Source organism: Paroedura picta, chromosome 8 (assembly GCF_049243985.1).
Source record: "Paroedura picta isolate Pp20150507F chromosome 8, Ppicta_v3.0, whole genome shotgun sequence".
Classification (NCBI taxonomy): domain Eukaryota; kingdom Metazoa; phylum Chordata; class Lepidosauria; order Squamata; family Gekkonidae; genus Paroedura; species Paroedura picta.
The window spans coordinates 66,196,218-66,208,755 of NC_135376.1; the positions used below are offsets into that span (position 1 = coordinate 66,196,218).

Sequence of the window (12,538 nt, forward strand, 5' to 3'; positions counted from 1 at the left end):
GTCCGGGATCTCAAGGAAAACCCTTTCATACTTGAAACATAGCGAGCAGCTTCCAGTCAAAGTAAATAATAATGGCACAATAGTAATACTGCCTCAATAGACAGTAACTTCACTTTGAAATTGATTTCTGAGTTGAGTTGCCAACCTCCAGATGGGTGTGGAGGTTTTCCAGAATTGCCACTAGTCTCCAGCTTACAGGCACCAGTTCTGGAGAATAATGCTGCTTTGGAGGGTGGACTTTTATTTATTTAGGACTTCCAGGATCAGTCAATCCTGTCTCATAAGGCTGGCGAAGGGAATGAGGCTACACAGCTAGTGACCTTTGGCCAGACAGTCTGTCTAACCCACCGCACAGGGTTGTTGTAAAAATAAAATGTAGGCCAGGACAATTGCGAGACCTACCTGTAGTCCCTGAGCTGCAACTGAGGAAGACAAAGTTGACTTGCCTCTCACCTGGCATTTCATGGCCCTTTCATTTTACTGTTTACTTTTTCCCTTCTGTACCTTTGTGGTGTGGATTTGTTGAGCGACAACCTACTGACAAAGTGGGCTCTAACTCACAAGCCCTTATCGTTTAGCCTTTAAAGTGCTAGAAGCCTCCTGTTTCTTTGCGTTATAATTTGGAAAACCTGGAGGAACCAAACTTCAGTTGGGTGAACTCGAAGCCAGTTCACGGCCTTGGTTGGCTTTTCACCGCTGTATATATATTTTATGGCGGCTGGTGAGTAGTCCAAATTACTCATTATATATATTCCCTCTCTCATATGAAACCGGGTAAGGGACGCTCATTACCCGCGTCCTCCTGGATAGCGGGGCGGCATGCCATGCGCGGCTAAGCGTCGTCAATCCGGCCGCTCCCAAAGCCCCATTTCCTCTTCCAGCCGCGACCCGCCACTAGGGAGAGCGGGAGCCTGCCTCCTCCGCCAGCCCCAGACAGGCGGCTCGGGAGGGCCCGCGCCGCGGCCGGGGCATCTTCGGCCTCCCGGGGCTCGCCCGCCCGCCCGCTCATTCCTTCCTTCCTTCCTTCCTTCGTCCCCTCCCTCTCTCCTGCCAGCCGCTCGCTCGGCCCCTCACCGGGCCGCCTTCCCGGCCTTCCTTCCGCGGGCCCGGCCGCTCCTTGCCCTCGCTCGGCGCTTCCCTCCGCCCGGCGGAGGCTGGCAGGGGGATGACGTCACCGGATCAGGCTGACCGGCAATGGGCGCCATTTTGAAACCCCCAAGCCTCCGGCGGCGTCGGCGCTGGCGGTGGCGGCCGCCACAGGAGGAGCAGCGGCGCTCGTAGCGGATCCCGCCCGTTCCCGCCAGGCTCCCGTCCCTCGCGGGCCCCGCAGCCCCTGCGCTCCGCCCGGCACCCGCTTCGCGACATGGCAGGTCAGCGGCACGCGCGGCGGCCCGGCAGCGAGAGAGAGAGAGCGAGGGAGGGAGGCGGCGGCGAGCGGGCGGGCAGGCAGGCAGGCAGGGCTTGGCGGGCGGGGGCAGGCAGGCCTGGGCCCGCGGGTGGCCTAGGACGGCGGAGGGCGCCCGGGCGGGCGGCGCGGCTCCGGGGCTCTCGGGGCTGGGGCGGGCGCCTGGGAGGCGGGCGGCGGGGGCCGGGGGTCTGGCGCTGCGGGGTCCGGCTCACGGGGCTTTCCCGTTTCCAGCAGGGGTGGCCGGCGGTGGAGGCGGCAGCAACGATTTCCAGTGGTGCTTCTCCCAGGTGAAGGGAGCGATCGACGAAGACGTGGCGGAAGGTAAATAAAGTTGGCGGGGCGGGAGGACCCTGCCGGCGACGGTGCCGCTCGAGGCCTCCTGCGTGGCTCTCCGCCTCCCGCGGCGGGCATGTCCGTGCCTGGGAGCCCCTTCCCTCTCTCTTCGCCCTTTCCCTCGAGGCCGGAGGTGTCGAGCCCCGTTTCCTCCCTCTGGGATGCTTCCGGGGCCCAGGCATGCAGTGGGGGGGTGGCGGCATCCCTCGGCCCTGCTGCAAGTTAAGGGACGGTGCCCTTGCTCTGCCTCCTGGTGCTGCCATTGCAGTCTGGCAATTCAATCTGACGAGGCTTCCCTCTTTATCTCCTTTTCTCCCACCTTCTCTGCAAATGTGTGTGTGTGTGGGGGGAGTTGCAGTGTCTGACTAAGCGGCTGCCACTCTGCCAGTCACACAAAGCAGAAACAGCTTTCTCTTGTTCTTTATTTGTAGTCGTGTCTTGGAGGAATGACAGTGAAACAGGGTGACAATAAAAGGGAGTAGCCTTGTCAAAAAATATCAGTTTCAATGCTGGTAAATATAAGGAGGGAGGTTCCCACATCTGGCATAAGTTTAAAAGTCAAAATGTTGTGGTCATTCTCTTTACAGTGCTAGGTGATAGTGCCACCAAGTTTTGTTCTTGTTAAATAATAATAGAGCAAAATGACTTTTATGTGCACAAACACCGTTAACTTCATAAGTAGATAGTACTCATCAGCCTGCTCTAGTTCGCCTTCTTGTGACCCTTTCTTGGGATTCTGCTTGGGCAGATGGATTTAATCCACACCTCAGTTCAATAATATTTATTGGTGGTTTTTCTAATACTTCAGTTTTATGTTTATGGCTCTCGTGTGTACACTAGTGTACACTAGTACACTAGTGCTATTTCTTTTTTCACTTATTTTGTAAGTGAAATAAGAACACTGAAGACCAAATTTTAACAATTTTACTCTGCAAGAATGGGTGGTCTGGAAAGATGTGGTGTGGTCTTCTGAAAGTCTTTTATTTCCAGAAACTTAAGCGTGAAAATACGCATCCTTTTCAGTGTGAACCCATCTGATGATTCAGATTTACTTGAATTGGCTTGTATCATTTACACATGCGTAGGTGAGGGGTTTCCACACTTATTGGAGCTTCTCTGCTTTCCCTGGGAAACTGGATGTATTCCAACAAGCAACACAGTTTGAGAAAAATGCTTACTTAGGTTAAATTGCTTTCTTGTCACAAGCATAGTCAGAGGTGTACTCAAAACCAAAAATACCTGCTTTCTGAATTGTGTGTGTTTCTGATGTGAAATTGCAAAATACTACGAAGGTAGAAGATTTCTCCAAGTATTCCTGGTAAGATAAGTAAACTGTTATTACGGTAAATAGAAATAACAAATAACAAAACTTGTATATTTTTTTCAGCCTTGGTAATGATTCTTTTTTCATATCTGTATCTTTGTGACAGCCACACAAAACTGATAACAAGATGTCTACATGCTTTATTATCCAAGGTGGTTAACATTGATGTCCAACCGTTATGTGGAGATAATATTTGGAGTTGTGTTTATGATATAACAGCCACACCCACAGTTTAACTTGAGCTATGTTGTTTAAGGGATGGATGTTGAAAGGATAATTGTTTGGTCTTCTTATTCTACAAGCTGTAACAGCCATGCATGAATGTGCACCAACAATTCTGTGTTTTGTTATTTATTTTGTTGAATGTGAAAGTGTAAATGTAGTACTTTTTTTTACCAACAAGGTGCTGTTGATATGTATGAGTTTGTTGTTTGGAAACAGTTTGTATAATCTGTTTGAAATTTTGTTATGAACAAGTTGATGTAAACAAATTACGAACTGTTTCCCGATGAACTGTTAAGACCGGCATTTTGTTTAAAAATGGGCAGGTAAAGGTAAAGGTATCCCCTGTGCAAACACTGAGTCATGTCTGACCCTTGGGGTGACGCCCTCCAGCGTTTTCATGGCAGACTCAATACGGGGTGGTTTGCCAGTGCCTTCCCCAGTCATTACCGTTTACCCCCCAGCAAGCTGGGTACTCATTTTACCAACCTCGGAAGGATGGAAGGCTGAGTCAACCTTGAGCCGGCTGCTGGGATTGAACTCCCAGCCTCATGGGCAAAGCTTTCAGACGGCTGCCTTACCACTCTGCGCCACAAGAGGCTCTAAAAAAAAATGGGCAGATGACTTGCCAAATATTGTCTGCTGTACTTTTTCTGAACAGTGCCAAAGAGCAGATAATTGTGCTAACTAAAAATGCTGTCTTATAGAAGACCACAGCGTCTAGTTTTAGAAATTGTAGAAGTGCAGTGCCTTTTCCCACCACTTTTGGATTTCTGCCACTCCTCATTCATGAGAGCATCACCTATGTAATAACTGCCTATCTATGTTTGCACCTTCTGAAACTTCTGTTCCTGTTTAGAAATGCCTGCTGTTTCGACCAGTAGAAGCTAAAGCGACTTGCTTTAATTGGGAAGGGAGTATTTAGAAGGTCCCTGGAGAGAATTGCAATTTTGGGTGTGCTTGCTTCTGTTTTATGGTTGTGTACATGGGTTACCCTAACTCCTGAAGGCCTAGGATGTGAGGAAGCTGTCACTCTTGCCTTTCTGCCTGATAAACCAAGATGCAGTTGTTAGATTGTAACTTCCAGAATGGCATACTTGATTGCATGAATATTTGGCTTTGCAGAAATAGTATGTGGTCATTTGACAGTATTTGACCCAGCATCTCAATTGTAAAATTTATTTATAAATATTCCCCCCCAAATAGTATCACTTGATTACTAATTTTATCCTAATTTTTCCAAAACACTTTTTAAGGCTTAGTTGAGCATCCAAATTCAGGTTGTTAAGAGCTCGAAGGTTTCCCTAGTTCTTGGATTTAAGAGATTATGTATATAACCTTGCAATTAATATAAACATGGAGCTAAAAAAGCAACCCGTACTAAGAAAGCCAAATTGACACTTTAATGTTTTAAGTTGGAAAAGCAGTTTTTAAGTATCAAAATTAAAATGCTGTTGATCAAACTGCTGCAAGCAAGCATGAGTATTTTGTGTCATTATTCAATAGGGTGATTGAATACCCAATGGAGCATTAATGATTAGGCCTTTTGTATTTGCCTTTTTGCTGTGTGCCCTATTCTAAGTAAGTTTATTCAGACACAAGTCCTGTGGGTTTTAATGGAACTTGCTTCCAAGTAAATGTGTGCCTTAGGCTGCAATAGCACTTACATCTGAGTACTCTTGGTTAGTATTTATGAAATTTCTTGAACATGAGGTTTAGGTTTTTCATTCGTTTGAATATCCATTGCCACATCTTTGACTTAATTCTGGCTTCGGATGAGAATTGCCAGCTTTCCAGTTATAGGTCTTTCTCCAGCCATCAAAGTATCCAAGCTTTGTATAGTTGTTAGAGTAATAGCATCTGTGACACCACATATCTGTATACATATTGAGCAATCACCTAATGTGATTGACCCTAATGTATGTGTGAGATTAGAACACAAATGGGGAAACCATTCATGCTGCCCTGAGTTCCGTGGAGGAAGGAAAAGATAAAATTGTCCTCAGTAGGTAGGAGTATATGTATGCAGAATGACCAGACATCTTTGTTGTTGTTGTTTTAACAAGTCAATCAGTTGAATTATTGCTAGATTATTACATAGTTATATTCAAAGTAGTCAGCAGTCTTCTTTGGTGAAGCTTGCCCACTCCTGTGGAAGGCATAGTTCGTTATGCTCCACTTAACACCATTTCATATCTTATGTATGTTGCATTGCTTCAGGATGTGGTTATATGCTATCCCAGGCCTTAGGCTGGTAGAAACTTCTGGGGGGAAATGGGGGAATTGTGACTGCAGTGATGAGACCTCCATTTCTCTGACATAAATTATTTAAAACATCTCTAAGCTGCCTTTCCTCACAATGTAAGGTCCCCACAGTGCTTAACAACAAAAACATTAAAGCAAAATTTAAAACTCTCATTATATTAAAAAACAAAATACATGAACAATTGCAGGAATTGGTGCCATGACTGAGAAGGTCCTTAACACAAGTCTTGATTCCTTTCTGATTTGTTGACATGAGGCTTGAAAGCAGTGCTGTTTGTTTTGATTAGCACCTTCCTACACAGTTTTATGGCTAAATGCGTATACAAAGATTTACCATGTGTGTTTTAAAGACAGTTTTCTGCCATGAAGTTTACAGTTTTACATGCATTAGAGGACTGGCTTATAGTCCTCTAGTGTACATACAGCAAGCAGGGTGGATACATAGTTGTCTCTCTCCCCCTTCCCTTCTCTCGGCAACCACGTGAGGCAGATTAGGTTGAAAGCCAGTAGATGACCTAAGATAAGGGTGGACAAACTGTGGCTGTCCGGATGCCCATGGACTACAATTATTATGAGGGGCTCATGGTAATTGTAGTCTATAGATACCTGGACAGCCACAGCTTGGCCACCTCTGGCCTAGGGTCATCTAGCAAATGCAGGGGTTTGAATCCTGTATTGTGCCACCACAAAGCACTTGTGAGAGCTTTACAAAATCTTCCTGTTGGTCAGGACTGCCACTTGTGTGATTCACATTCCCATGGTCTTGCTATTAATGTGGACATCTCCTTTTCTGTAAGATACTTACTTTGTCTTTGCCATTTCCTCTTGCTTTAAAGAGTATGACAGGACTGCCTTTTCTTGGCCCTTCAAAATTAGCCAAAGCAGCTGGTGGGGAGGGGGACATTTTCTCTCCGCCTCCCAGTCTACCAGGAAAGGACTGCATCAATATTCTTATTCATGCAGTCTATCCTTGCCTTTGGAAGACATCAATACTTCGTGGTGATGGTAGAAGGGGGGAAGCGGTGTGAATGAAGTTGTTACTGCATATTTACTCAACCAGGAGAAGTTGATGCATAAAACTCTCTGAGCTGTATAAAAAATATTCAGGTTCACAGAATATGCCTTTAGGTCTATGTTCTCATGTAAACTGCCACAAGCTGGCTGGGCTGAGAGAGGTAGTCTATAACTACAATAATATATAAATGAATAATAAATAAATAAATAAATATGCTTTACCAGGCATAACTCTTCATGGTAACTAATGCAGTCAGTCCAAGCCATCTCTCCCCTGGTGATAGATTATGATTTGCCATCCCAAGGGTCTAGGTAATCCTTATGAGAAAGCCTTAGGATTTTCAGCAAATCAGTAAGGTATTCATTTACAGTTGAGTAAGTGTTAAACATGAATTTTAATCTCCTGATAAACCACTTGGCTGCTCAATTCTTTTGATTTTGGTGACATCAAGTGTCTGCAGATTGCAGCATGCTCTTTAGCCATTATTTGTAGTCCTCTCTAACTTCCTTCTTTAGTACATGCTGGAGGGCTTGGAAAGGTATGCTGGGAAGAGGCAGTTGGTTTTGTTCTGGAAGTGGAAAAGGTATGAAACAAGTGGGAGTCTGTCCAATTTCAGAAAAAGATAATGGCTGTTCATTATTCTAAATCATGATATATTGGAGGAAGAGGTCAGTATATTACTAAGAATCCTGCTCTCCAGAAGACCTGAGGCCTTTATTCCTAGAAGCACGGCAAGTAGATCTGTGGTTGGCTGGTGAATGTCCAAGATTTGAATAATGTGTTCAATGGCTTTAGTTCACCTACTTCTTAAAAAAAAAAGTGAAGTATGGCTTATAAAATAGAAAAATAGGGTCTTATTGCAGGCTTACAATCTACTTGAAATACAAGTAGTCGTTTTAAAAATATGATCTAGCACTGAGAGTTCTTTGTTAATGAAGAACATTAAAATACTTTCAGAGTGACTTATCTCCAACTAAATGAGCACAGTTGACAACTAAGGAGAGCTAGCTTGGTGTGATGGTTAAATGTAACGAGCACCAGATTTGATTCCCTACTCTGCTGCATGCAGCCAGCTGGGTCTGTCAGAGCTCTCAGCCCCACCTACTTCACAGGGTATCCATCGTGGGAAGAGGAAGGGAAGGTGATTGTAAGCCACTTTGAGACTCTTGTGGTTAGTAAAAAGTGGGGTATAAAAACCAACTCTTCTTCTGTACTTCTTAGGTGCTGCCATAGTTGTTGATAGGAGTGTTGCTTATGTAAGCTAGCCTCTTGTTTGGCCTGCAATAAATACTCTTTTCTTGAAGGCACACTGGAAACTAGTCATGAAATTTATCTGAAGTGTTTTCACCACCCTATCTACTGAGAACAATTACGTTTACTTCCCTTTAAAGTGGTATTGGATCTACTCTATCCTGTCTACTGTGGGCTCAGTACCAAGGATTCCCATAAGGTCTGTAGAGTCCAGGCTTTTCCTTCCTGCTGGTCTGTGTACACAGAGGCAGCAATAAGAGTTGTAAAGGTGAATGTGAAGTTGGTGTTGCCATTGCTCAAATAGGTAGAGTAGAGGTCTGCTCATCTTAAGGAAATTCCTCCTGTCTGTGTAGGTGTTGTACTTGTGGTGCCCTGACTTGTGCTTTGTAGGTGTAGTTTAGAGACATAATCCTTAATGAAAAGGAAATGGCTTCTCAGTAGGCTCATGCTGTTCTCCCCACCCCTTGATCTTTTAGCAGCTCTCATGACAAACCAATTGCTTTCTAAAAACCAAGCATTCAAAAAGCAATTTGAGAGCTGTTCATAGGGAAATGTCTTAATAATTCTGTATCACCATGTTTTTCCGCAACACAATCTGTATATCAAAACAGGTTAATTGAATGCTGATTAAAATATTCCAGGGGATTTTTTGAATACAGGAAATGTTCTCTGATGATAGTTGTAAGTATAATACCAAAAGTGCAGCACACTTTTAGAATCACAGAATCATAGAGTTGGAAGGGGCCATACAGGCCATCTAGTCCAACCCCCTGCTCAACACAGGATCAGGCCAAAGCATCCTAAAGCATCCAAGAAAAGTGTGGATGCAACCTTTGCTTGAAGACTGCCAGTGAGGGAGAGCTCACCACCTCCTTAGGCAGCCTATTCCACTGCTGAACTACTCTGACTGTGAAATTCTTTTTCCTGATATCTAGCCTATATCATTGTACTTGTAGTTTATACCCATTACTGCGCGTCCTTTCCTCTGCAGCCAACAGAAACAGCATCCTGCCCTCCTCCAAGTGACAACCTTTCAAATACTTAAAGAGGGCTATCATGTCCCCTCTCAACCTCCTTTTCTCCAGGCTGAACATTCCCAAGTCCCACAACCTATCTTCATAGGGCTTGGTGCCTTGGCCCCAGATCATCCTTGTCGCTCTCCTCTCCTTTTAAGATGTATGTAAGTTTTTGTGTCTGAAGCATATAGTGTTGACTAGGCCCATTGTACTTCCCAAGTAAACAAAAACTAGTAGAAGGATGTATTCCCATGGTGACAGAGGAATTCTCACCAGTGCACCATACATTAGGAACTTATTTTGAAACAAGATCAAGTATTTTTATATGAGAAATTTAATTATTTCTACTGAGCCTCCCTCATGTACCAAACTATAGGCAGGGGCATTTAAGGCCACTTCCACAACTTCTTACAGTTTATCTGGGAAGATGGTCACTGTTCTTCACGTAGATCTTATAAGACTGAAATCCTGTTGCTGAAGTTGTTAGACAAGCAATTAATTGAAAAAAGATTTGAAATGTTAGCAAAATCAGGGCATCATTTAATCTAAATTAGCAAGGTAAGGTGTGCAATTCACCTTTCCTTTCCAGAATCATCAAAGTGCAATGAAAGAATGCATACAGTCTAATTAATAATCTTTTAACCTGAATCCTGCAGTAAATTTCTCCTAATGGGAAGACTGTAATTTTCAGTCATTCTCCCCTCATATTTTCCCTAAGAATCTCCTCTCTCCTATGAGCAGCACTGGAGATTGTTTGGGGATGTAGGCTGTGGGGGTGAAATAGTAATTTTCCCCTGATAGAAATCCTTTCCACCAGCAGAGGTTTATGCTTTTCAGGCATTAATAAAACAGGTCATCTGGGTAAGAATTCAAATGACTACTTGGGTGAACAGGAAGAATGTGCTCAGAGTAGGGGTTTTCCCTCATCACTGTTAGGTACTGTTTTCAGTAAATATGCATTGTAGCCTAAATGGTTATACACATCTAAATCTATATAAGTAATTGAGCTCAGAAAGCTGTAACTCTGTTTAGGGCTCCACTGCTCGACAGTCATTGGACCCAGTGTGCTTGGGATAAACGTATTCTATAATTTCCTGCATCTATTTTTTGGTCAAGTTGTATTTTTGTGTGTTGCACTTTTCTGATCTAAAAGTTTGCATGGCGTTGGGAGTATCATTACTAGTGTTTCTGACATGTAATTTAAGATTAATAAGCAGCCACAAGGGAGTATGCCTGGGCTAGAGTGCTGGGGAAGGGTAATTTACCTTTTCTGTGTTGCACACATGCATATCCTTTTCCTCACCAAGCCCTTCTCCCACCCCACATTGCTTTAATTCTTAGTAATAAAAAAGGTAGTTCTGTTGAAAGAGTTGGTGGTAGACTGAGCGCTTCATTATGGAAACGGCATTGTGGAAGAACAAGCTCTCTTCTCTGGTATCACAGACACAACCTAACTCCCCCCCTCCCCAAAGTATTCTGAAATCTATAGCTTGATGGCATGAAATTCTAGGAGTTAGCAGAAGAGACTGTATCAACCATAAGTGCAGCCTTCTCCATGTAAAAGGTAGTTTCATAATCTTTGCTATTACATGGCACATGAGGAATTCCTATGATTCTATCTTGGCTCTGTAACTTTATCACATGGTCCATGTGCTGTGGTGTAGCTATGCATGCCTGTAGCTTGCAAATCTTCATCCATTCATGTAGAAGGTTTTCTGGGTTGCTTATTTATTCTTACTCTCTGAAGCTTTTCTTTTAATGAATAGTAGTTTTCTGTTCTTTTCCTGAAATTGATTGTGATGTTTTTTCATGTTATTGCTGTAATTGAGGAGGAAACTTTTCAGTGTAGCAGAAAGCAGTTGCTAGTTCAAGAGCTCCATCAAGGGATTTTACAATCTCATTGAGCAGAGAATAATTTGTAACTATACTTCTGTGCAAATATAAACTTAAAGGCACTCGACCACTTTGCGGCTTATTGAAATGATTAATAATTCTTTCAGTAATGAACAAACATGCATTGTGACCCCTTTCTTATAGGTACTATAAAAATAATTCACATTTGGAATCCTATCAGCCTCATTGATAATCATGATCAGTTATTTAGATGAGAGGTTGTGCTCTGCACGTCCCCGTGCAACTTGGAAGTCGGGTGGGTGCCTAAAAAAACCCCAACATATTCTTTGTTGGCTGCTCTTCTACACCTGACACTAGAGTTGGGTGTTTGGGCGCCCGAAGCAGCCAGTGTCTTGCAGCGCAGCGAGCACCGTGTTGCGGGGGAGGGGGAGGCACGGGAGTCAGTGCACTGGCGGGCACACACACGTAGGCGCGGAGCTCTGCGCCTGCGTGTGTGCACCCGCTGACGACCATGCCTAACGCCCGTGCCTCCCCTCCCCCCGCGGCGCTCGCTCCGCCGGGAGAGACCAGCCACTTCGGGTGCCGAAGCGCCCAACCCTACCTGACACCTTCATTGCCCAGTTGTAAGGCCCAGTTGAAAAGTCTTCTTATTACAATTATGGAAGGTATGGAAACATAATACAAATACAAGTACTGCAGCATCTTGAACTTAATAGTTCAAAAACACAAACCACAGTCACCTGCATATACTGCTGTGACTACTGTCACAAGGATTTTGATTGGCTTGATGGCAAAGATCTATAAAATGAGAATTTGGTTCCTTAGCTTAGCAGATTCTTTGTTTTTGTTATCACATTCTTGATAATTGATTACAAATGGTGAAGCATGTGGCTTTATTGTTATGACCTTAAGGTACTAATTTTATGGGTCTGTGACCATTTCAGGCAGTTTTTGAGTTTCATTCTACCACAGGCAGGGTAGAATTATTCATTTGCCGTATGTCATAATGATAAGTTCACCTCCCCTGTTTTATTCCATTACCGCTTCCAGTAGGTATGAGAATGCTTTTTATTGCCTCAACCAGATGAAGTACTTAGACACTCTATATGTGCCTTATAGCAGTGGTCCACAACCTTTTTTAGGCTGTGGACAGTGGGTGTGGGAGGGCGATCCGGCGGCCGCACGTGTGCATTTGTGCCATGTGTGACCACATGCGTGCATGCGTGACAGTTTCACGCATGCATGGCCGCAAATGCGCATGTGTGGCCGGGCCATGCATGACGCAAGCCTGCATGCAGCCACACTTCCCTCTCCCCCCTCCTGCCGCAAAAAGAAGCTTGCGGCCTGGGGTGGCGGGGAGAGGGAGCCGTGACCTGGTGCCGGGGCCTTCAAAGCCCGGCACCGGGGCGCGGCCCAGTAACTGGGGACCACCGCCTTATAGAATACTCTTTCAAGTAAGGGTATAGGAGAGGCCTTTTAAGATTCCACTTACTGGATTAATTAAGAAACACGTAGATATCTTCCCACCTTTTCTTTGTACTTGGTAGGCACTGATCATGTAGATGCAGGTAGGTCACCAGAACACCAATTTCAGAAAAGCTTTAGTTTTTCTTTTAGACCTTGGTTACAAAACAGGAAAAGTATATAATTGACCAAAAATTGTCTCCATAGGTCTAAAGTTTATACTCTGTGGTGGTAAATTAAGTAGACAGAATAAGCCTGAGAGTTATGCGACGTCTGTTCCAGTCCAGGTTTAGCCCTGCATATTTCACAATCTTTCTTAGAAGATGCTTTCTACCCCCTGCCCCGTCAAACTCAAAATTTCTCAGACTTCTCTTTAACAAATGGTT

The 12,538-nt window shown here is 44.3% G+C and overlaps 1 protein-coding gene across 2 annotated transcripts in view; it reads left to right on the forward strand.

Annotated features, from left to right (window-relative positions):
• The first annotated feature begins 886 nt into the window (after positions 1-886).
• PPP2R2D (protein phosphatase 2 regulatory subunit Bdelta) overlaps positions 887-12,538 on the forward strand; it is a 33,353-nt gene continuing 21,701 nt past the window's right edge. Inside the window, exons 1-2 of one of the 2 annotated variants that reach the window (XM_077350139.1) lie at positions 887-1,370; positions 1,640-1,729. In XM_077350139.1, coding sequence (XP_077206254.1) covers positions 1,364-1,370; positions 1,640-1,729 — 97 coding nt within the window. In that variant the 5' untranslated portion in view covers positions 887-1,363. The remainder of the gene's footprint in view (positions 1,371-1,639; positions 1,730-12,538) is intronic. The other variant, XM_077350140.1, reaches the window with a different exon arrangement.